The sequence below is a fragment of the Cupressus sempervirens genome, chromosome 9, assembly GCF_028749045.1.
Source record: "Cupressus sempervirens isolate cs-2001-9-10 chromosome 9, ASM2874904v1, whole genome shotgun sequence".
Classification (NCBI taxonomy): Eukaryota; Viridiplantae; Streptophyta; class Pinopsida; order Cupressales; family Cupressaceae; genus Cupressus; species Cupressus sempervirens.
This window is the reverse complement of record NC_143126.1, coordinates 200,923,858-200,950,492: the sequence shown is the minus strand read 5'-3', so window position 1 is coordinate 200,950,492 and position 26,635 is coordinate 200,923,858. Positions and strand designations below refer to the sequence as shown.

The 26,635-nt window shown below is 39.3% G+C and overlaps 1 protein-coding gene across 4 annotated transcripts in view; it reads right to left on the bottom strand.

Annotated features, from left to right (window-relative positions):
- Window positions 1–26,635, bottom strand: part of LOC149538180 (nicotinamide/nicotinic acid mononucleotide adenylyltransferase-like) — a 254,735-nt gene that overhangs the window by 218,367 nt on the left and 9,733 nt on the right. For all 4 annotated transcript variants that reach the window (XM_089799556.1, XM_089799559.1, XM_089799558.1 and 1 more), the window contains exons 3-4: window positions 25,892–25,964; window positions 12,021–12,094 (exon numbers count right to left, since the gene is read on the bottom strand). In XM_089799556.1, coding sequence (XP_089655682.1) covers window positions 12,021–12,094; window positions 25,892–25,964 — 147 coding nt within the window. The remainder of the gene's footprint in view (window positions 1–12,020; window positions 12,095–25,891; window positions 25,965–26,635) is intronic.

Here is a 26,635-nt window from a genome sequence, read left to right as displayed (position 1 = left end):
CGCGGGTGTTGAAAACAGCGCGGAAGCCGAAAACAGCATGGGTCTAGAAAACAGCATGGGTGTGCAGAACAGCACGAGTGTCCAGTACAGCGCAGGTGTTGGAAATAGCGCGGGTGTACAGAACAACGCGGGTGTTCAAAACAGCGCGGGTGCTCAAAACAACACGGGAGTGCAAAACAACGCAGATACACAACAAAACCCTCAACATACAGTGATAATGACAGGCCTGAAAGAAAAGTTGCCTAAATTTGATGGTGATGAAGCAGCTGATTCCATTCGACATTGTAAAACATGTAAAACGATCTGGAGGGCAAATGGCATAACAAATACAAACGAATGGATCCGACAATTTCCCGCTACCCTACGGGGTGTTGCGATTGATTGGTTTCCTAATATTGATCCATAAAATTTAAACAGTTGGGATAACATTAAAAAGGAGTTCATCGCAGAATTTCAACTTTTGCGTGATGATAATGAAATTGTAGCGGAGATATTCAATACCAAGCAAAAGAAGAATGAAACAGTACGGGTCTTCGCCAGGAGGTTGAAGGACTTAATCAATAAAATGGAGAATAAGTCGGCAGATGGGCTCCAGAAAAGATGGTTCATTGAAGGCCTTCACCCAAAGCTGCGGAAAAAGATGAAGATCATGCCACCATCAACATACAATGAAGTGTACAATCGAGCAATGAACCTCGAAAGTGACCAAAAGACAAAGAAGAAGAAGAAGAACAGTTCATCCGATTCAAATCATGATGCATCTTTAGGAGAAGATAGCAACGATGACGAGGGAAGCAACAAGAATGTCCATTCCCTCCAGAAGGACATGATTCGGATGATGGAGTTCAAAAACATGAACAAGGAGACTAAGGGCAATGACCTATGGTGTACGGAGTATAAGAAAGAAGGCCATACAAAGGATCCTGCCCAAAAGATCAATTTTGTGAGATTTGTCAGATTCTAGGACACTCGGTAAAAGAATGTCCTTTCAACCTGAAATCAAGAACACCACAGCAAGTGTTCCTCACGCAGGAGGCATCCCTGTCAGGAGGTAACGGGAACACCAGTACGGAAGGTGCCACATCAGGTGGATACAGAAATAATCGGCGCGGTCAAAACAACAATAGCAATAACAACAATAGCGGCAACAACAATAATGGCGGAAGGAGTCGAATTCAGTATGATGCGAATAGCGGCCAATTGTTCAATACCGCGCACGCAATCTGTGGGGTCACTTCGCCCGAGAGTGCACAACGGCGAACACACCGAAGTTGCTATGCCGATGGTGTGGACCTCGCAATCATGACGATGCTAAGTGCCCGAAGTCCGGAGTCAACTTGATTACTGTCGGGATGGATGAGGAAGAAGTTCTGGCAATCACTCGGAAGCAGGCGAAGCTATACCCTGATCCGACGGAGGAAAAGAAGAGACTGGAGGAAGCATGGGCAGAGATCCAGAGAGCAACGCAGATAGAAACGACACACCTAAAGGACACGCCAAGTACCTTCGTACGGAACTGTGCAGAACAGAACATTGTACGGCAAATATTGCAAGCTGAGATACCCGTCAAGATAAATGATCTGTTGCTCACTATGCCTCAACTCCGTACGGCCCTCACAAATATAGTCCCGAGTGCTAAGCAACCCGTAGAGCAAGACAAGGAGAAACAAGGGGGTGCAAGTGCAGAAGACCCGATGCTGTTACCTCTTTCATCCGGACGCTATCCGGCGGTTGTTGAAATGGGCATTCTCGGGACTGTGCTAACGGACACAATCATGGGCGGAGGATCCGGTGTCAATGTGCTACCAGAGGATACTTGGAAAAAGTTGGGACAGCCGACATTATGGCCACCTACCTTCCAGCTGTTAACAGCCGATGAACATGGAATCAAGCCATTGGGAATACTCACAGCGCAACCCGTGACAATTGGAACACAACAATTCTTGTTGGACTTTGTTGTGATTCCTCTAAGGCGGAAAGGGTACGATGCTATTCTAGATCGGGGATGGTTGATACAAGCAAAGGCAAGGTACAATTGGAAGAAAAATACTTTATCACTCGAAAGCAAAGGCCGGAAGTATGTCATCGATCTGCACACTCAGATGGTTGGGGAAGAAGCCCTATCGTCAGATTTCGAAGGAGAAGAGGATGACAAGGGGCAAAGTATGGAACCAGATCAGGAGGGAGTTCTACGATTAGAAGGAGATGATGATTTGGATTCAGTAAATGGTCTCTACCATTGGCAGATAGAGGATTATGAATTGTTTCAAACCTGCAACGTGCTGACAATAGAAGAACACAGTACTGATGAATTTCCAAAGGAGTTTATTGAAATGAAGGAAGGAGATGCGTCACTCGATGTGACCCCGACACATAAGTTCACTGAGGGGGAACCCATCAAATACAATGAAGTCGCGTTGCAGACCATGAATTTGGGAGACGAAGCGGAACCACGGAACATACTGGTGGGAGACAACTGGGACCCAGTACTAAAGGCAGCAGCATTCAAGATATTTTTAGAGTATAAGGATGTGTTTGCATGGACGTACAAAGACCTGAAGGGGGTACCGCCGAAGTTGTGTGTGCACCGCATTCAGTTGATTGAAGGAGCAATACCTGTACGGAAGAAGCCCTACAGAATGAACAAAAATTATGCGGCACGGGTTACGGAGGAAATCAATCGGATGCTAGAAGCCAGCATTATTTTCAAGGTGCAGACCAGTGAATGGGTATCCTCGATAGTGATTTCAATGAAGGACTCCATTTAGATCCGAATGTGTCAATTTCCAATGCCTGAATGCAATCACCATCAAGGATCCGTTCCCAATTCCATTCACGGAAAGCATCCTGGAGGAGGTAGCGAGACACGAGATCTACTCATTTATGGATGGTTTTTCCAGCTACAATCAGATTTCAATCGCAAAGGAGGATAAACTGAAGACGACATTTGTCGTAGATGGGGTATATGCCTATAATCAGATGCCCTTCGGTCTGTGCAATGCGCCTGCAACATTTCAACAGATCATACTACACAATTTTTATAAGATGTCCGTTGGAAACTTCAAGGCATTTTTAGATGATTGGTCAGTGTTCAGTGCGGAGGACAAACATCTGGTAGCATTAGGCGAGTGTATGGAAAGGTGCCGCCGTGCGTGCCTGGCCCTGAACCTGAAGAAGTGCAGATTTATGGTTCCACACGGAAGGTTACTCGGACACATAGTCTGTAAGGAGGGACTGAAGACAGATCCGGACAAAGTGCGAGTCATATTAGAGATGCAGCCATCCACCAATGTGACAGAGGTAAAATCTTTCCTTAGGCATATAGAGTATTACAGGCGTTTCATCAAAAATTTTGCCAAGATAGCATATCTGTTGGATAGGTTAACTTGCAAGACAGAATCATTCCGATGGGAGAAGGAACAGGATGAAGAATTTGAAGGACTCAAGGTACGACTGGCTACAGCACCTATTTTGGCATACCTGGATTGGAATAAGGAGTTTCATGTGCATGTTGATGCATCGAACTATGCGATTGGAGCAACTCTCACGCAAACAGGAAGCCACGGGTTGGATCACCCGATCTACTTCGCCACTCAGTTGCTATCAAAAGCTGAACAAAATTATAGTACAACCAAACGGGAAGCATTGGGGATGGTCTATGCTATGTAGAAATTCCGACATTACTTGATGGCTACTCCATTTGTGTTCTATGTCGATCATCAGGCCCTGTTGTATATGATCAACATACCAGTCATTCAAGGAAGAATCAGCCGATGGTTACTCCTGTTGCAGGAGTTTAGCTTCAAGATCATTGTACGGCTAGGAAAGAAACATGTAAGCGCGGATCATTTGTCACGTATCAGAACAGGAGAACCAGCAGACGGTGTAAATGATGACTTTCCGGATGCACAGTTGTTTCAGATTGTTGCACTACTGGAATGGTATACAAGCATCGGCAAATACTTGTCAACGAGACAGTTTCCAAATACCATGCCACCGAATGAAAGACAGAAGTTGGTGATACGGAGCGGAACATTTCAGCTGATTAATGGATTGTTGTATAAAATGGGACCCGATCAGATCCTGAGGCATTGTGTCTTGGAGGAAGAAATTCCATGGGTACTGAAGGAAGCGCATGAAGGACCGACAGGAGGACACATGGGGCCGGACACAACTGCACGAAAGATACTTCTAGCAGGATTATGGTGGCCAACAGTATACAATGACGCCAGGGAACGGGTTGTTGCATGCGATACATGTTAGTGAGCTGGGAAACCTTTGAAGAAAGACTTCATGCCTCTGAATCCTTCTCATGCTCAGGAGCTCTTTGAACGGTGGGGTTTGGACTTCATAGGACCTCTGAAGACAAGCAGAACCAGAAGGTGCCGTTACATTGTTGTCACGACAAAATACTTGACTAAATGGGTGGAGGCGTGTGCACTACCAGACAACTCAGCGGTAAGTACAGCAAAGTTTATTTATGAACAAATAATTACCAAGTACGGCATTCCGTTACAATTAACGAGTGATAGAGGTGGACATTTTGTAAATCATGTGATCCGACTGCTTACCACGGAGTTCAAAATTTATCATTCGCTATCAAGTCCATACTACCCAAGGGCAAACGGAAAGGCCGAAGCTACCAACAAAATCCTGGTATCAATTATATACAAATCCTATGCAGTCGAAGGGGAGGATTGGGAGGAGAAATTACCTTCTGCTCTGTGGGCTTACCGCACGGCGTATAAAGTTACAATAGGACACGTCGTTTCAACTGATGTTCGAACAAGAGGCCTTAGTACCAGCGGAATTTATGATACCAAGCCTGCGGATAGCACTAGAAAACAAGTTGGGCAACATGGAGAGCTTAAGGGAGCGGCTATATAGACTGAACAGGTTGGAGGAGAAGCGATTATTAGCACAGTGGGCGACTGAAGTAACGCAGAATAGGCGAAAGGCATGGCACGATAAGCACCTGAAGCTAAACAAGTTTCAGCCCGGACAGTGGGTATTGAAGTACGACGGCCGGAATGAGATTAAGCCGAGCAAGTTCAAAGTTAAGTGGGTCGGGCCGTATTAGATCCGAGTAGGGGTCAATGGAGCAATAAAATTATGGACTTTGGATGGACAAGAAGTGCCTCAGGCAGTGATTGGCTCGAAGTTGAAGATATACCACGGTCGGAAGACTTTTGCATCACAGAATGACCTTCGGGAGACCCCTTCGTCATTGCAGACTGACGATGCCAATGGTCGAAGGGAAAACTGACTTTGCTATTCATTATTAAAAAAAACAAATTAAAAAAATTTATAAAAAAAAAAAAGGTACCATACGATTTTCATATTTGAAGGTTGGTGTACGGTTTTAGTACGGTTTTCATATTTGAAGGTTGGTGTACGGTTTTAGTGTAGTACGGTTTTTAATATTTGAAGACAATGTACGGATTTTAACTGAAGGTTGGTGTACGGTTTTAGTGTAGTGCGATTTTTTCAGCAGTGTACGGTTTTTATAGAGCTGCATATTGTAACATTGGGACCACCGTACGGATTTTAATAGATAAAGTTAACGTACGGAATTTGAAGCCAAATTTTGTTAATTTCCATCGTATGGATTTTGCCATATGGATTTTGAAGACTTGGTGGGATATTGCAGTACGGCTTTTCGAGAAGATTGAAATAGTGAAGACACCTTCAGAATTGTTTCATCAAAACCCGTGTGCGTGGCAGCTCCAAGAAAAATCAAAGTAAAATCCCACGCCTTGCCTTGCAACAGTACAATTGGTCTGCTAAAAAGTGAAAGGAGGCATCCATATGCAATCAACAGGAAGTGTCAAGTTTGAAACCGTACGGATCCCTTGTGAACAGCAACGTACGGATTTCACTGTACAGATTATTGAATGCAAGATACGGATTTTTATGGAAGCAGTATATGGTCTCTTCTATAGTACGGAATTCTGGAGCCAAGTAATTGTACGGATTCCATCCATATCAGTGGGATTATGAGATCACAGGTTCTGAAGGGTAAAGTACGAAATTCAGCAGTAAGCAAGGCGGTTTTTGCAGTATATCAGTTCTAGTCGAATTCGACATACTATGGTCCTTGTACAACTGATCAATGAAGGGCATTGAAAATACCACCATACGGATTTGGGGAGGGAAACTGTTGTACGGATTTATGGTCTTCTAGTGGTACGGCTTTATTATTTGATTTTCCTTCCAACTTTTTCAGAGTACGGATTTTCATTCGAAAGGTTGCAATTCACCGTATGTGTTTGGAAGAATTCTCCACTATACGGATTTGGAAGACCGTTAGGAAAAGACAAAGATATAAATGGAGTCTGCAGGTAAACGACGGTGGAAAAAACAATTAGCATAGTCTAAAGTTGTGGGAGGCAGAGCATGACAGGTACAAGTAACCTAAATGAAGGCTCGAGCAGCAACAAGAAGAAGCGTAAGACTACAGCACCTGCAGCAGCTGAAGTCACACCACAGACTATACTATTTGAAGGGTTGAATGGAACAGATTGCCAGAAATGGTGGCAAGAAACCCCTGATGATCATTCAATTAAAGCAAGCATTAGAAGAGCACAGGTTGAATGGGCCATTCAGATGCCTGTTTTTTGCATTCGAGATTATAAAGGGTATCTGCGTACCATGATTGAGACATATTGTAGAGCTTCTCGGAGGAGCACATTTCAGTATCTGGGAAGGAACTTGGTGGTATCATTCAAGGCAGCCGATTTCACACGTGTTTTTGGCATTCCAGGGCAGCAGGGCAAAAAGGTTCAGCCGAAGAAAATTCCAAAGGATGGGAAGCTATTTTTAATCAGATTAGTATGTGGAGATTTGACTGAAGTAGAGCAGGCGACATTAGCTGAGACATCGAAGGGAAGGGGTTTAAAGAAAACCGACATTCAGGAGGGGCCATGGTGGTGTCTGATGGACTTGGTCAAGAGCAGGCTCACGGGATCCTCTAAGGCATCGGATATCTCATTTCCGCAGGTATCCATGATGAACGGAATAATGACTGGAAAAGTGTACGATTGGGCGTCTGTGCTGGCTGAACGGATGCATGAGTTTATGACTCTCCAGCACAAGACCTTCTATATGCCCCATTACGCGATTGGTCTCTTCCTTGATGCAGCAGCACGGATGATTCCAACGGATGAGTTAGAGGCAAAGCTTGGACCACTAGCTCTGGGAGAACCTCCTATCATGCGGTGGAAGCACTTGGACACAACCACTGGGCAGAAGGGTTCAGCAGGCCAAAAGAGGCCCCGGATGGACATGGCAGGTGATACTGACAACGGCCGATAGGAGACATCTTCTGAGCAGGATAGTGTGGAGGAAGAAGAAGGGGAAGGCGAGGATGATGAGGAGGTTCAAATTGTCACAGCTACCCCCTTGCTATTTCCGCGTGCTACAGTTCCTGTGACTTCCGAGTTGGTGCCAGGAGGTCTACACATGGCTCACATTCCTGGGTTTGGACAGACTCGGAGACCGATATTGATGACTGGAGGATCCCACCAGGCAGTCACACTAGCCGCACCGTGGCAACACGGGGTACGGCCTTCTCCTGTCCAGCCGGGAGTTGGATTTGCGGTAGGCTTTGCCCACCTAACAGCACCCGTCACCCGAGAGACTTCTTCAGCCCCTGCTAAAGCACTTCCGGTAGCAACACCCGTGGTGCCTTCCATAAGTCAACGAGCATCAGTTGTTACCGTAGCACAGTCAGCAGAAGTTCAAGAACTTCCAGTAGAGAACGTACCAGACAGAGGAATGCAGGAGTGTACGGACCCAGCGCAGTCCGAACAACCAGAGGTCATGGATAGAGCTAGTGTTTTTCTGAGGCAACAGTTCCGACTCGTTCCTGACAGGCGTGGCCCATCCATTCAGTCTCCCAGCTATTCCGGAGTAGCACCTGTACCAAAGCCTCAGTCTCAGGAGGAGGGAATGCCACATGCCGTGATTGCGCCGACAGCAGAGGAGGCGGCACCGGATGTGGGCATGGCTCCCGTTGATGAGGACAATAGTGATGCAGAATGGTCATTGGAGGACTTCGCCAAGGAGGATTACGGGTCGGATGAGGACAGGTGCAGGGACTACCTCAGGACTATGAAGTCTGCATTGAAGAAGGGGCATGATGTGGCGATTCAGGCCCTCACTCGGCGAAGGGAGTGGCATTTGATCAGAGCAAATATTCGTGGGATTTGTCCTAAGCGATTTCAAACTTGTTTTGTGGATAGAGGTCGGCCAGCAGTTGAGACACCAGAGATGTTGGCAGATTGGGCCACTGAGCCAGAGTTGGGACTGAGTGACACTCTGATGATGAAGCTGGCACATGAGATCGTGGGATTGTACAAAGAGGTTTACTATGCTCGACAGCGCGCAGAGGCGGATAGGGCAGCAGACAGTGTTGCAGCTCAAAGATCTCTAGCGGTTGAGAAAGAGGCAAGAGAAAAGTTAGCCACTGATTTGGCCGACAAGCAGGCAGCATGGGCAGCAGAGCGGGCAACACTATTGAAGGATATGGCAGCAATGGTACAGGAGAAGGATGCGGCTATCCGGGATAAAGATGCGGCAGAGCATGAGTTGCAGTTGGCCAAGAGACAGGCTATGGATGCTGCGCTTCTACTGAAGGAGGCCGTAGAGGTTAATTCACAGATTCAGACAGATCTACGCATCCGGACTAACCAGGTGTATGAGTTACGTCGTCAACAGCACTCTTCTGGGACACCTCCTTCTCTCTAGTATTTCTTTTATTGTTTATGGGTTGTCTCCTAATTTTGCTAGTCGTCAGGAGACGACTTTTCTTTTTGGGGGGGATGATGTTGTCGGTAGAAATTGTGTATCAGCCGACAGGACCCTGCGGAAATTTTTTTGTATCAGCCGACGGGTACCTTCGGGATAGTTCTTGTTATGTAGCCGACGGGAAAATAGTTTGTAGCGGACATAATCTATCTGGCCGATGGATACCTTCAGGAAGGTTCCTCGGAAAGTATTTATAACCCCTTCGGAAAGCATTGTAATCATCAGATCATTCAAGCATAATGTACTGTTTGGCATATGTGAATAATAATAAGAAGAGTTCTGCTGTTCATGTTCGTGTTCATTACCTGTGTGCATTTCTTAGTTGATCTATGCGGTAAACAGACTCCTTCGGAAAGGTTCGGCGGATAGTATTTATATCCCATCTGGGATCATTGTAAATCATTCATCATTCATCATTCATCTTATCTTATGAAGCATAATGTAATGTTCTGGCATATGCGAATAATCTAAAGAGTTCTGCTGTTCGTGTTTCCACTATCTGTATGCGTTCATTTATTTTACCTGTATAGTAAACATGTTTCTACGTACTTGAAATTTGATGCTGTAGATTCAAGTTGTTCTCTATTTCAGTCTTGTTTGCACTTGATTCCTGGTTTCTGCTTCAGCCAGTAGGAAGGTGACATTTTTTGTGTGTTTAGATAGTTTTCTTTTATACAATATCTAAGAACCTTGCTTGTAGGGTATGAGCTACTTCCAATCTTGTACCCATACCCAAGACAAGATGATAGTAAGATCAGTAGTTACTTCAACTTATGCAAACACCCCAGAAATATATTGTATTGTCTGAATTAGAGATCCCAAAATCACCGCGATCCTGGCGGTTCTAGCAATTTGGCAAGCCGAATCAAGCTGGGTAATTTTTGCTGACTCGGCTCGATAACTTGCCAATTTTTGCTCAAAAACCGGCAAACTCAGCAATTCATCATAAATCGCCATAAAGTGGGCCCAACAATCGGCTAGGTAACAATTATTGCAGACAAAGCATCAAGAAGTAATTGTGGGATAATGGGTTGATCGTTTTCTATTTTGCTGGTTATTTAGAAACAAGTTCTAACAATGTTACCAAAGCTATGGCCACCCATCAAACTCTTTTAAAGTCTCAGCAACAGCAATTCACTTGCACTATTATAGATTCTAGCTTAATTGATGACTCAAAAAGAAAGCTTTCCCCAATTTTCAGCAATGGAAGTTGAATGAATGTAGGAAAGCCATTAAACTTTTCCAATTGAAATGACCACAGTTAGCCAAAGACATATAGGATGAGAAGGAAATTAAGTTTTTTAATCCTTGAGCAATCTGCCTCTAGCTAGAATAAAACTAAGAAATGCCTACTGATACAAACTCCCTTGGCTCTGGATTTTTGTTGTTTGGTCGGTTTTGGCTTTCACCTCTTACCTTTAACGTCAACATTGTTAATCTAAGCTTGTTTCTATGGGTTTTATGCTGCTTTTCTGAGGAGGGATTCTGCACTTTGCTTAGTAAATTGCACTTCTCCTCTGAGGACAGTCTAGAGAAATTGTCTAGTTTTGTAAATTGCATAAGTCCTTCCTATTTGGTTATCCATAGTTTTCTGGATTTGGTGTCCAACAAGTCTTCTTAAGACTAGTAGATATGTCCAATAATTTTTTGCCCTTTAATAAAACAATTTTCTTTTAAATAAACAATGTTAAGCCAACAAGTGTTTATTTAAAAGATAAGCACAGCAGTTAATACTCCAAATGACTCCCTCAAAAAGCTCAAATAACTTTTGGACAACTTTTAAACAGCAGTGGCATCAAATAATAACACAGCCTCCAAAATCTATCATTTCATGCACACGTTAATCAACCATCATTGAAGGAAGAAGCAAGTAGGAGGAGAAGCTTTCTGGAATGATGATGTTATCAACAGAGAAATGATTATATTACTATAATGGTGCCATTTGTACAAGTCCCCCATTGTTGATAGAGTAACAGTAAGATGTAGGAAGAAATTTTAAGTTTTCATCTCTGTAAATAATCTATGTCATATGATCCTATGTTTTCTATATACTTCAGCTACAATATACATTTTGCATATGTGACGGATTTATCATTTATGTTCCCTGTTTATGTATGTTAGCTTCTATTTGGTGATGTTATAGTGTGTTTAAGTTATGTTCAATAAAGGGTGCATGAAATAAGTTTAAAATTGTTAAAATCTCTGTAATTTCAAGGGTTTTTTAATTTTGCCAATTCGTAGCCGAGTCACGAGTCCAGTCGGCCTTGTCGAGTCTGAGACGATTCCAAGTTTGGGAACTATAGTCTGAATAACTGCAAAATTTGGCTATAGCTTAGTGTCTAGGATAGTTATAGATATCAGGGAGTTTCCATTCATAATTGGCAGAAAGGTTATCACTCACATACTGTTCTAGTTTGAGTTATTTCTTAAGAGACATTAAAATGCCACCATAGAGTTACAACACAAATATGGGTCATCCTAGTATTTGCCAAACTGTAGAATTTGTGATCAAAAGCTACTCTATTTCAGAACAAATTTCAATATAAACAATAGAAACCACTGAAACACCCCAACTAGAATCTCAGTAAAAATATCACTATGCACAATAGAAACCATCAGAACGCACCAATTAGAATCTCAGTAAAAATATTACTAGGAAGTAGAGAGAATCTTCATTGGAACAACTATAAAGGCAACTCATAGAAAAGGGATAGTATCATAGAATCTATTCTCATTGTCATCTATAATGCCATTCACATTCACCAGATATGAACAGTAATGCAAGAGTGTTCATGGTTGTTTGAACGTGGACATATAAAGAAAGCACTTCGAGAATATCAGGTTTAACTACAACCATTTGATATGTACCACCAAATTCTAGCCAAAAAACAAAACTAGTCATGCATACTAATTCCATTCTAAACATGGTAAGCCTTATTACTATTTCTAAAAATGCCTCTTGAAGAAAATAAATATAAATTTACAAAGAAAAGTTTGAATCCACTATTTAGTTTAATAACCAACTATAACTAAATTACATTAACCATTTTTGAAGCTGTAATACACTGCTTGGTTCATAAAGTTGCCTCCTCTAAGTGCTAATTTAATAATGGAATCAAAGCCCAAAAGCAGCCCCATTTGTAGCTATGGAAACAACAACAAGCATACCAATATATTATCTTTAGTTAAAAGGAATTGATATGTTGACGCACCATGCATGCGAAGATGCAAGTATGTCGGTGGATCAAAACATCCTATCGAAACCAGCACAACCTGCCATTGCTTCCTGGAAAAATAAGCTAGAAGCCTCAGGGTAGCTTACAGATTACATATTATCGCAGATTACTTAATAATATCACAGATAATACATTAAAGGTAGTCAGTACATAAAGAAGTAAATTTCTTAAGAATAACTTTTGTTACTGCACAAAAGAAATTCAGTTGAAAGTGTAGCCAGCATCTGTAATAGAGTCAAAACGAACTGAAAAGGAGTGTGCCTAAATTTTGGTGGGCTGCACTAATAATTAGCCAATTAGGAGGGATTGTGACTTAAATTTCATTTTTTATACGGTCGGTTAAATAAGGTTGAGCCATTCACAAAAACTGCATGCATCTGTATATATTGATTTGTGCATTGCTCCTAGAAAATGTATCATATTAGATATATAATTCCATATCAATCTATGATGAGCTTTTGCATCATTAGTATAATGCAACTATGATGGCATAAGTATGTATTTTCATCTGAAGAAAATGAAAACTGCAATTTCCATATTAAATGTTCTATATGTTATCAATATGACAAAAATGTGTGTGACGTTACCCTTCCAATAATTCACAAACATGTGAAATTGCTATCCTACACTTTAGCATTTTTGCCTCAATAAAAATCAATAGAGCTAGTGTGATATGCCTTTGGAGTATAGATAAAAATGAAAAGGTCAAAATTTAACGTGAACAGAATGTTGGCTCCCAAATATCAAAAACTTCCAGTGGAACCTAAGGCCAAGTAGTGTCAAAATCAGTCATGGGCAACCTTATATTAGATAGCTCTATGAATGCAACAATTACTATAAGTGGATAGGATCACCTTCATCTACCAACTTAGCCAACTTAGCTAAACATAAGAGGGTATTTCCTAAAATAAGACATCTAACAAAGTACGATGATCAGGACTATGTTGGATATGTTGTCATTGATGTTAAGTATTGATGATCAAGATCATAGTGGATTCTGGAGAATCACTCACAGTAATAGAGTTTTGAGATGAGCTCCCTCGTTGCCTAGTTGAGGTGCTTGGGCTGCTTGACCTACTTTTCTGGCTGAGCTACGTGGCTGTTTGGTTGTCCGTTTGAGCGGGTTGCTTGTCAAAGTCAGCATCTTACTTGTCCAATCATTGTGCCAAATCAAATTAATCATTTGCCAAATCATTGGTTAAATGTAAATATATGACAGTTATTTAGATTTTGCTCCATCAAATATAAACTCTATGCACTCAAAAATGGATTTATTAATTTATTCTCTATATACATGGCTGTGTAACATATGCCTAAGCAAAGGAGTTAAGGAGAACATGAATAGAGTATTAAAAAAGTCAATTGCTGTGTAATTTAAAATCAACATTTACATTTCCAGTTATTGATATAAGTGTCAAGTGAGATGAAAGAATATGTGATTACTTTTATTTGCTAGGTGGTGTTTCTTTCATCGTGTCTGGTCAAAACAAAGAAAAGAGATGCTTTTGGGGAGGATGCATTTCAAAGTGTGTTGCGCATTGAATTTCCTGATGAGCTGGGCTGTGTATCTTACAAAGGGCGTATTGATATGTTTAAAACTTTAAAGAGAGAAAATTATTCAACTAAAAATTTTTGAAAAAAAAGGGTGTGCATATTTTCTGAAGGTGTCATTTTCAGAGACTGTTTCCTTTTGATAATTGTGGATGGCTTATTTTCCAGCAGTGGGTGGTTCCATACAAATTTGGAGGATGTGAACTTGTGAACAGGAGGAAGTGTTGGAAGTCCTTTGATGGTGTGCATCATAGAGGAGTCCATTTTTTCAAAGTAATGCTCTACAGATTTTTAAATTGAATTTAATGAATTGTATACAGCTGTTTCTGGAGGTGTGTGCAATGATAAAGTAGTAGTGTGCATTTCTTTAAGAGTTAAATTATCTGTTCAGCCATGTGACTTTTACAGGTGTCTGATACAAAGAATATGTAGCTGTGTGTTCTTTGACATGAAAGAGGAAGTTGCTGCATAAAAAAAGAAATTGACTGATTGTGCATATATTAGTCTTCATTGCAGTGTATTTCAAGAGAAGAGTATTGTGTGGAAGGATGTGTGTGTTAATGTTATCACATATATGTTTTTAAAAATAAAAAATCTTTTCAAATAGTGGGGAAGTTTTGTGTAACATTATTGAGCTGAAGGTTTTGGTGAATGTTTTTGGAAGATAGTCTTACTGGAGTTGTGTGTTTGAATAACCTGAGTTCATGGAAGTGGTGTAGCTAAGAAAACACGACCGGGCAGCATATATACCTGATATGGAGAGTGTGCCAATTTTTGGTGATCAAGTGGAGCTGCTAGGTTTTTAAAAGAAAAGATTGCTGTGGAGTTGTTGCTTGAGTTTCAGTATTATTGAGATTAGCATTTGAAGTTGGTGTCTTAGCTGGTTAGAGTTGGTGCTTCGATTGTTCAGAGTTGGTGCCCCGAAAAGGGTTGGTGCTCTCTTTTGCAATCTGGGTTAATGCCCGCTGTTATTTAAAGATTTTGTGTTGTGGTTTTTTATCCGAAAGGGCTTTTTCACAAGAAAATTTGGTGTTGTTGTTTTTACATTTTTCTTTCATTGTGATGTCTTTGTTTAATGTGGTTTTATGAGATCTAAAATTTAAAATACTGATTAACCCCCACCCCTTCTCAACTTTTTTTGAATGTTCTTCAATTGGTATCAAAGCAAGGTGCCTTCAGAAATAGAGCTTAAACTCTTGAAAGTTGATCTAGGTTGCACACATGGGTTCTCATGAAGGTCCAGTTATGAATAGATATTCCTTATTTGATGGATCCAACTAGGCATCTTGTAGAATTTGAATGTGCACTTACATAATGTCTCTTGGTTTGGATGTTTGGTTAATTGTAAAGAATGCTTACACTATTCCTACAGCTCCTCCAATGGATGTTCGTGGATAAGATAATATTAATGTCCACGAAAAACCAACAAGGTTAATGGGACTAAGCATACAAACAGAAGAGCCGGCCAGAGCAAAAGCAGCAAACGGTGGCAAAGAAGAAACGAAAGCAATACATAAAACAAGAAAGAAGACAAGGTAAGGACTAATGGTCCTTCCTTGTCAAAAAGAAATCAATAATAGAGGGGTAAATCCGTGAACTATCCATAGTCTTGGAATACCGTGTAGAGCCGCTGTAGGAATGTCGCTACCTGAAGAGACTGGTGCAGTGTCTAACCGATTTGGAATGAAAAGTACTGGAAGGCCTTTTCAAACCCAGTGAAGGAGACAAGGGAGAGAAAAAGGCAGTAATGAGCTGGTCCGAAGTACACCCCTGAGGTATAAAAGACTGCAGGGTAATCTCTCAAAGATGGGTGGTCTCATAAAGATAAAGTGCAAGACATCGCTAATCAATATAGCTGAAGAACATTGAAAGAGAAGAACAGTCTCTAAAAAGGCAGTAAAATCTCCCTCTGATCTCATAGTAAAGAGGACATCGAAATATGAAGTGGATCTCAGTCTCAACCTCTACCAAAGTACACAATTGACAAACCCTATCAGCCCAATCCATATGGTGATCAGTCTGAGCCCTGAGGTGGTGAGAACCAACTCTGAATGAGCCTAAAGAAAATTGTAAGGCATGATTCCAGCACCGATAGAGAAAAGCAGGGCAAACAATAATACCATCTTGAATCACAAGAAAATGCTCAGCATAGAAGGTCATCCTAGGCCGCAGACCACCCGAGGGATTACTCTAGGTAGTGGTAATGTACTGTCTGTAAATATCCTATCTGACATGCTCATTCAACTCCTATCATGAGGGGAGAAGATGAGCAAGAGCATCAAGTGAAAACTAGTATGGAGGAAGATGATCTATATCAATACCAATCGAACTCAACAAAGAGTTGGCCTAGGCGTACCAACAACGAGACCTTGTAGAGGTGTCAGATCTCAAAATCGCAACAGAAGAACAGTATGCCAGATGAGAGTATCTGTGCCAGGCAACACCCGACTCCATAAAACCACAAAGCCGATAAAGGAACCAAATCAAGTCAAAATTGGCGGCAAGTGTGAGAGGATGAGCTCCAAACTCAGCTAAAACAATGCTATAAGAGGTGAGTCTGTGACCTCTTATGATACACCGTAACATCAACATCTAAACCCTCTCTATAGAAGCCCAATCAGAAGCAATAAGAGAAGGCCCCCAAACCATTGAGCCATAGAAAACTGTCGGATGAACCAAGGAATAAAAAAGAGACAACTTGAACGAAATATCCTGGAAATGATGCCTGAAACACTGTCTTTCCAGCAAAGCCAAAGAACCCATGCCCTTATTAACTCTGGACTGAAATGTAGGGACTGAATTTCCACTTGCAGAACGCTTAATTCCTTAATAACTTTGACTAGACAACTTCATTGAGGCCTAAGATAGCTCGAAATGAGTGGAATTCAAAATTCTACAATCCTAGCACAATAGGAAAACCAAAAACCAAAGAAGACAACTAAGAAAATGTCTTAAAGAGTTTAAACTATGAAAACTTCCGTAGGGTGGCCCGAATATTGCAAATACAAAATTGAGGAAAACATATATAAAAACAGTACACGAAGAGGCAGCAACATATTGCATGAACAAATTTAATATTTTGGAGATAAATAAATATATTCAAATATACTAGAATACCATCAAATAGATAACATATAAAGATAAATTCAAATCTTCTATTACAATAAAGCATTAGAACTCCAAATGCAAGTACTTATTGGGAAAAAACCCTACCAGCACAAGTACAATCTCTAAAAGAGATTTTTCTGAAGAAACTAAAATAATTTCATCCTCCAATCTCCAAATCCATGGTTTTTCATCCTTCAATTAAAAGTTGAGAACAAGGCTCAATCTATGGAAAAAGCTAAATGGAAAAAAGGTAGCCCTCTCAAGACAACCAAGCACGTCAATATATGGCATCAGCACAGCCCAAATTCCATGCCCAGTTTGCCCTCTCAAAAATAGAAATAAAACTATTAATGAGATTATTTTCTCAAAACAAAACCCACTTTGGCATGAATACCAACTTCTAACTCCTCATTAATGAGATATTAAGGAATCAATACTAAATAAATTGCCAAGTATCCTAAGTGTTGTAACCTCTTTCTAGAAAGGCATTCTCCCCAGAGCTATTGTTTTTTGTGTTGCTTGTATTTCCCAAAACCATGGCCCCTTCATTGAAATATTGTCACTATTACCTCTAAAAGTTGCACCCTAACTAAGTCCTAAAACTGAATCACTTTGAGAAATGTGAAAATACTCCCTAGGACTATGGGTTACCCAAAATTGGAGTAAATCTCAGGATTCTAGGTCGGTCCCTATATGATAATTCACCTAAGCTTGATGCAAAAAGCACTTGGCTGTAAAAGGGAGAGAAGGGCTGCTTGCATGAACTTCCAATACTGAAATGGTACACTTAACTGAAACTTAAAGCGATGCACCAAAATATTGAAATGAGAAGTTTAGTAAAACTAGCACCATGAAAACTTTCTAAGCAGTTTAATACTGGCACAATATTGTTATCAGAAACTCATATATAATCACTTTATAAGAAGGATTGATTTCAAACAAATGCTAACAGATATAATGATATCCAAAATTAACAGTTTGAAATGAAGTAAAACTCAGCTTATAACCTGTCTGAATATCCAATATTCACGTGGAGATGCTAAAACTAAGACATTCACTCAAGGACTCAAAAATGAATCACAAACTACATTGGATCAGTGACTTACATACAGCAAAGTGAACACAAAAATGGCTTCCAAAATTGTTCTTTATTCAAGCTCCAAATGTGACAAAATAACACTCTCATGAAACGGGTTACAAAGTAATTTGCAAAATATATCATGGAGGACTCAAGAGAGATCACTCCAAAACTCTCTCTGCATAAAAATTGGAACCATTACAAATAAGCCTCTAGCTCATATTTATGCTTTTTTCCACTCAATTGCATTTTCAAGAGCAATAACTCTTTGGTCGAATTCAAACTTCAATGCCAATTTTGAGCCATTAAAAAGTCTTCAAAAAGGTGTACAAGTGGCCCAAAAGACATGACCCCAAAATATTGTCATAAAGGCCTAACATAAATGCATTCATGTCGCCAAAAGGATCACAAAAGTCTCAGAAAATCAATAACTACCCATCTAACTCTCTATCCCATCAATATGACTTTGACACACTTTGCCATAACTCTCAAAATATCCCTGTTTGACCCCTTTGAAGGTAAGATAAATAATTTATTTTCCATTACATTTATTAAATAATTTATAGTTCATAAATTTAAAATATCAAAAAAGCTGATTAAATAATGAACTATTAAATATTTAATACTTTTATTAATCAATTTATAAAGGTACATGGCCCTATCTATCTTGGTGGGCCTACCAGGGATTGGGGCAGCAGGGTGGGCCCCAACTATTCTAAGGGAGTGGAAGTGCTCTAGCTCATATTTTAGCCCAACCAACAACAGAAACCGAAAGGTGGGCGGGCAATAAGAAAGTGGTTTCCCTTTAGAACAGTAGGCAAAGCTAGAACCCAGCATATATGTTAATCATATTAATAATATTTATTAAGTGATGAGTTATACCACTTAATAATATTATAAATCTAATTAAAATATATTAAAATAATAATTTATAGATTGTATAATAAATATTATCAATTAATAAAAGATCTATTATAATATTTATAGTTTATTACTTTAAATATTATAATATTTATAGTTTATTATAATAAGCTATAGATATGATAAATAAGTTGTGATAAAAAATAAAGGACATTAGCTTACCTCTAAAAAGCCTAATGAAATATCATAAGCATTATTATAAAGGCATGAATAAGGCATTTTTCTTTTAAAAAACTTGGCATATTTTAAAACGCCACATTTGGCATAGAAAAGTGTGATCTGCGATGTGAGCAATTAAGATAAGATAAGATAATGATATTAATGTCCAACTAAAGACCACCAAAAGGTCTATGGACTGGAGGATTACAACAAGAAGACTGACAACAGTAGGAGCACCAAACAGTGTCCGAAAAAGAAAGCATACAACAAAACAAAGAAGAAGAAAAGAAACAAAGAGAGGCCAAGACAAAGACTAGAAGTACTTTCTAGGTATAAAGAAATCAGTCACAGAAGGATACGCCTGCCGATGGATAGAAGCTCTGCTCTGTCTCTATGAACTTGTAGATGAGTGTCGCTGATGCAAGTAGCCGATTCAAGGTCTGACAAACCTAGAATGACCGGAAGAACTAGTAGAATTAGACAACCTTTTCACATCACGCAAAGGACATAAGGGTGTGAAAAAGGCAGTAATGAGCTGAATAGAAGTATGTCGGTGAGGAAGTAGTGACTGTAACGTACTATCACAGAGCATAGTGGCCTCCTGAAGATAAAGTGCAAGACACTGCTGGTCACAATAACTAAAACAATCAGAAAGAGAGAAACGAAACACTCCCAGAACAAAGATAAAAATCTCCCTCTGATCTCATAATAGATAGGGCAACGGAAAATAAAATGAGTCTCTGTCTCAATCTCATCTAAAGTACATAGCTTACAGATCCACTCCCTGCTATCAATATGATGGTCAGTTTGAGCCCAAAGACGGTGAGGACCAAATCTGAAGGACCTCAAGGAGATATGCAGGGCGCGAGACTACCGTCGAGAAAGGTAGCTAGGATGAACAATAATCCCATCAGAGATCTTTAAAAAGTGCTCTGCATAAAAGGACATCCTCAGACGTAAGCCACCAGGCAGGTTAATCTAGGTAGTGGTAATGTACTGTCTATAAATGTCAAATCTGACATGCTCGTTTAACTCCTGCCGTGAGGGGAGGAGATGGGCAAGGGCATTCAGCGAGAACTAGGAAGGAGGGAGGCGATCAATATCGATCCCAGCAGAGAAGAAGCCTAGACTTTTGGATAATAAAAAGAAACATTTTCCACAAAGTTCACGAAGTTTCCAAGTCATGACTACCCTAAAAAACAACCCCAAAGGATTCATTTGCACTTGTGACTTTGCAAAAAAATGTGCTCTGCTGGGAATACAAACCCTAGCCACCATGGAAGGAAGAATAGATGGAATTTTTTTTGCAATTTTGAGCCATTTCTGGGCGTCTTCTTGATCGAAGCTTTGTTCCTAGACACAACCATGGTGTTTTAATGGATTTTATGAAGCTCGAACTGGCACTCTCTAAGCATTTTTCTGGGTCAAATAGAAGACCATTTTCTGCTCTTTCTGTTGTTGGATTTGTGACTTTTGGAGGGTTTGCTGAAGCTTCATAAGCAATGTTGTGGCTCAATTTCTACCTTTTCTGCTCCATTTGAACCTTCTCTTTACAGCATTTGCAAAAAGAAGTGAGTATTTCTGGCTATTTCGAAAACATTTATGGAACTCTGTCATATTATGCGAAAAAAATATGAATTTCTTGTAGTAAGTTTTTATACTTCTTCATGTTTTTTAATAAGGGTTTTAACCTTCCTCTTTTAGTGGGTTGTGGCCATTTCTATGACTCGAACTTGGAAACTTTCTCAAATTTTGAGCCCTAGTTAAACCGTGTTTGAAAACGGTGATGCCATTCTCTGTTGTTTCTTGCAAAAATCTGGAAACCTTATTGTCGGTTCTGCATATATTTTCTGCCTTATTCTTTGAAAATCTGGGCACATTTAACATGCTTTTACTCCGGAAATTTGGGCACATTTAACATGCTTTTACTCTGGAACTTTGGCCACATTTGACATGCTTTTGGTAGACATATCTAAATATTTATTTAATCTGGCTGCAAATGAGTGTATTCTACCACCTGTAGATTCGTACCTGATATTTCGTGTGATCCACAATAGTTATAGTTTCTCTTGGGTCTCCTGAAGATGATTCTTTTCCATTTTTGAAGCTGAAAAGAAACTAGAAGTTTAAAAAAAATTAATCTCTGCCTTTTTACCCCAGCATTGTCTACACTTAATCTTTGCCCTTAATCTTTGCCATTTAAGATATATGCCTCTGATTTCTAAATTTGCATTTTTACTTAATCATACTTGCTCTCATTTCATGCATATAGCTGCTCCGTAGTCACTGATTTTAACCTTTCTCTTTTAGAGATGTCATACAATAAGTCATTACTTCAGCTGTGTTTTTGTTTCATTATTCCATAGCAGCCTGTACTTCATGTCTTTCTTGAGATGAACACTACTGTTTGCTTGCCATAGGACAGCGTCTGGTCCAAAATTAATGCTGCTCATATCTTTCATGTTCTTTGCTCATGCTTTTCATTCATTCTTTGGTTTCACTTTGACATGCTTTAAAATGGACTTAAATGTGTGCTTTTCTAACAACAATATAAATTATTGTATAAATCATACCTTTGTTCACACCAATAGCTGCTCTCTTGTTTAATGCTGATAGTAGTGATACCATAAATGATCATTGATTTTATGGCATTTCTCATGATAGCTGTAGTATTATTTTCTTGATCTAAAAGCGACTAAGATGAGAATGGGGGTCCTTCTCTGTTGTAAAAATGTTGTGCCTTCTTTAAAGATACATGTTGATACCTATATTGCATGGTTACCAGGAGACCCATCTCCCCCCTAAAAGTCGCGTCTCGGAGACCGAGACGCGTCTTGGAGACTTTTCGCGTCTCCGGAGACCTCAAAAAAGGTTGGAGACTTCACAACGAAGTCTCCTGAAGTCTCCCCATCTCCTAATCCAAAAAGTGAAGTCTCCCCGAAGTCTCCTGGTAAAATATAAATGTAAAATATAATATTAAATAATTTTATATATTTTAGCCCTCATTTGAATGTTTTTAATACAAAAATTAAGACCACCGACAATTTAAATGATTAAATCATTTAATATATTTTATTTAATAAATTAATAACTTTAAAAACATTAGAAACACTTTTCAAAAATTATTTTTATTCAACAATTTAAATGATTAAATTATTTAAAATATTTTTGGGGAGATGATTTTTTGGAGAGCATGATAGCTGAAGACCTTGAGATGGATGATCACAACCTTGTGGAGTAGATGATAGTACCATCGACATACTAATACTAGATATATTTCTGTTTTTTGTTTATTGTACAAAGTGTTCATTTTTGTTTGCATATCGGCAATTCAGCATCGAACTATACTTTTTTTAATTTAAAATTTGAATATGTAATGATAATCTCAGCAATTATCAATCTGATATGATGGTGATCATATGCAATATTCAAAAAACAAATACGTCTATGAGATACAATATTGTGATCATGTGAGTTTTGAAATCTTTGACCCTATGAGTCTATTTTAATTTTTAATATGACATTGCTATTATTATTTACTTTAGCCTTACAGTATTACTATTTTCAAATCTTGTATTTACTTTTAGTATTAGACTCTTTAAACTATTAAAAAAAAAAAAATTTAAAATTGCCGTCTCCAAGTACCCCCGTCTCCTATTTGAAAAATTGCCGTACCGGTACTAGTACCAGTACCGGACACCTTGAAGTCTCCCCGTCTCCCAGTGACCTTGCTATATTGATAATGTTACTGTGACTTCATCTTGATCTCCATCCATATATCTCTAACTATCATGGTATGCATTTGAACACGTAATCTCCTTCATTACTTTTTCCATTATGCGAAGAACATAACATAATGTAGTGTGTTCTTATTGCTGTCACGATGCTATGATATTGACATAGTAATTATTCTACTATTTTATTTTATTTTTTGCAACAATATCATTCCTTTGTTCATCATGACATTGGCACCCAATAGCAATATCACAGCCATGGTGATGATCTTGCACCATGATGTTAATTGATATTGGAATTTAATAATTGCTTCTTTGATGAGACTGTACTTACATACCTCTTGAAGTGTACTTGTTCCATGATGGCTGCATGCATTCTTTGTTTTTTATTAAGTAAAACAGGTTTTGATGGGGCCCTAAAACCCATTACAACCAGATTTTAAAAGGGAACTGAAACCCAACATAGATGAAACACTGCAAATAAATATTCAACAAGAGAACAACAGTAAAGAACAAGCCAAGGGCCCACAAAAAGACAGCAGCAGGGAGATGTAAAAATGAAGCAAAGGCTGCAACCAAAGGCCCCAAAGGGTAAAACAAGACCCAACAAGATCTACTTGATCATAGGGAAAAAGGAGGGGCAGTCTCCCAACCCCGAAACATAGTAAAAATCTTTAAGAAGAACATCATCAACCATTTGAGAGTACATATTCTTAATGCCAGTTGAATCCTTAAGAGAGAGACTACTTCTCCACACCCAAGCTCCCATCCAAACACCCTTCTACCTCAATAGAAAAAGAATCCACCCCAAAAAGATGAAGGGGAGGGGAATCCACAAATAATAACACCACTTCATAATCTGCCCACCTGTCCAACAAGGCAAAGGCCTAAACCTTCCACCATCAGCAACCCTAGAATAGAATGTCACCACCTCAATAGATGATACCTCCACCTCAATATGTGCTAAGCTTTGAAGAATTAGAAAGCAATCCTCTAACTTGAAATCCTCTTGAAGGACCCAAGAAGGCCTAAGGAGGAACTTCACCTCTAAAGAAGTTACCAGGGGAAGAAACGGAAGAGAGCACAGAGACCTTCCAAAGATAAAAACAATAACATACCAGCCTCCTTTAGGGGAAGAAACGCCACAATTGAGAATTTTACTTAACGAAATACAAAAAGGAGTCGTGGAGGGCACTTGAAAATTTTCATCATCCTCTTGGCAACAAACCAAAAGAATCCAATTGTGGATCTGAGCATAGATAATCCCCAATCTCGTAACTTTGAAAGAACCCGGACAAACAAGGGACATCACCACCATAAAAAAAAAACAGCACCAGAACCCTCCAAGATGATAACACAAAGCCCATCCAAACCAAGTAAAAGGCCATGAAGCTAAACTAAATAGATCCCCTCCCACAAGAGGAAGGAGGATCAAACAGAGCTTAGCAAAAGGAGCACCAAAATAGAGCCTCTGAAGCTAGCAAGCCCATACAGAACACTTCTTTTGAAGAATCAAAATGAGATCCATCCTGGGAAAGCCTGAACCAAGAAAGGCCTCACCAAATAAAACCTCCCAATGCTAAAAGAGAGAGACCACGTCACCAAAGTGGGGTTTCCCCCCAAAGACCAACGACCCAACAACCTCCATTGGTCCACAAAAGCCACACCATACACTTGGGTCACTCTCAACCGCTGACATCTCTGGTCTCCCCGTCACTGGAAACCCTAGGAGCACAATGCCCATCTGAACACTGTTGCCCAATCTCTCCAAGCAAAGAGGTAGCCGCAAGGAGGCATTCCCCAACCCAAACTACAACCGACGTCCCTCTTCACCGCACCAAACACCCGTCGCACCCCAAAACAACTTGTCCTCTGCGCACATCTGTAGAAAACCGACCCAAACTACTCAACCCACCATCCATCAGGGTCAGCATCCTCAGAATTCCTACAACCATCAATGGATTCACCCATTGTAGAAGCCTTAGCCGCTCCTAGCCCTCTGCTTTTCCCGCTCGCACAACCTCCCACTCTCACACCTATCGCACCCAGCACTAGCGTCTTGCATGCATTCTTTGTTGGTTTATGGAATTAATATTTCTTATGGCAATAAATACCACCTTCATTGATCAAACAGTCTAACGATTGCTGCTCACATATTTATTCTTTGTTTATCTATTGATTATCAATGGCACCGACATGCATTTCACTTTGATTGTTGATTACTTTATCTTATTAGCGAGTTAGGCTTGTACACTTGTGGGAGCCACATTTACATCCACTTGCTAATGAGAGACACTTGTTACTGCAAATGAAATAAACTAGTTAGAAACAAAATAGGGTTTGGGATTTGGTAATGTAGATGCATGTGTGGGGTGTGATAGTGAGGTAGGTTGGTTATTGCTTAAATCCATTGGATCTAACTCTATTTTTGTTTTTACTTTTAGGATTTGGTATGGGAACTCAGTAAAGTGAGATAGCGGGATCATCAAGAGCACAAGTGGCCAACACAATCAGCAACGCAGCCAGTCATTCAAGCAATGACTGGCCCCTATGATCTTTCATGTTTTTTCTTTTCTTTTTCACATATGTATTTATGTCGCAATTCAAGCTCTATTTTATATTTTAGCTAGCTCTCGGCTTGTGTGGAGCATGCACAATATTTGATAAATACAAAACATATTACATTTTCATAACAGAATATAAAGTATGCTCTTTTTAATCGTATTCTTTCCTTCATTAAATGCAATAGTTGATTATGTATATAATGGTTCAAATATCGGATGGCATATGATATGGAATTGATAAAAAAAAAGTACCACTTGGACTTGAAACACAAGGCTCTACCTGATTGAGCCGGTAGGCGAAAATCAAGTAACACTCATATCCTTATCAAGGAAGTAATGATAGGGGCCACATAATTTAAACATAAGTGTTTAAGTTGGCATTTAATGAAACATCATTTATGTATTAATCAAGACATAATCACATGAACATAAATATATAGGTTGATAATGCCATCCAAGAATAGGTAGTTTTGTAATTATTGGACATTGATATTATTTCAAACTTTGTGATTCTTCTTTGACTAATTCATTCTCAAATATGACTTGATGTGTCAAATCTATGTTTTAATGAAACCTTTGTGCATATTTGCACATTATGACTCAACCCATTCTTTGTTCATGTTTCTCTAGGGCTTTGTAAATTTGTTACACTCTGTATTTATTTCCATAAAACAGGCTTTCTTCCTTTCTCTTAATCTATTAAAAAACTTTTGACTTCAGCACTTTACTTACTCTTGAATACCGTCCATGGAAGAGGTGCAACAAGAAAGTTTGTCCAATGGGAGAGGAATGTCAATAGTTTCATCTGTCACAAAGCACACAAACCAAGGTAAGAAGTCAATGACTAAAAACTTAAATGAAGTATGATAAAGATCTAAGAATTTGGACATTGGACTTTGTCAATTCTTAGTTCAGGAATTTGTTAATTAACATATCATGAGAGCGTCAAAGAACAAAACTATTTCCTAAAAAAATATAATCATATATCATGACTATGTAGAATAACTATACAAAAAGAACACTTACAAAGTACTTAGAAATACATTGTTTGTTAGGATAATTAAAAATACATACTATTTTTGGGTTTCCACATTAATATAATGTAAATTGTAAATGAAATGAAATGAAGAACCGCTTGGGCATTTCAAGTCACGCATCATCTCTTTTGCATGGGAAGGCATTCAATTACTTCTTATCAACTCAATTGACCATCATTTGCATACTTAGACTCCAAATTTTTTTACTTCAAAACTAAGTCATAGGATACGCCGAATTTCATTAATGAAGTTCAAATTTCAGCAAATTTGTACCCTTACCAAACTTCACCTGAATTTTATGATATTTAATACAATATTTCTTTATAATAAGATTATTTTATTTTAAAAAAATATTGAGTTATTTCATTGAATTATTTAGCAATGTCAAACTATTTTGACAATTTTGTGGATATATTTTTTATATTTAAAAATAGGTAAG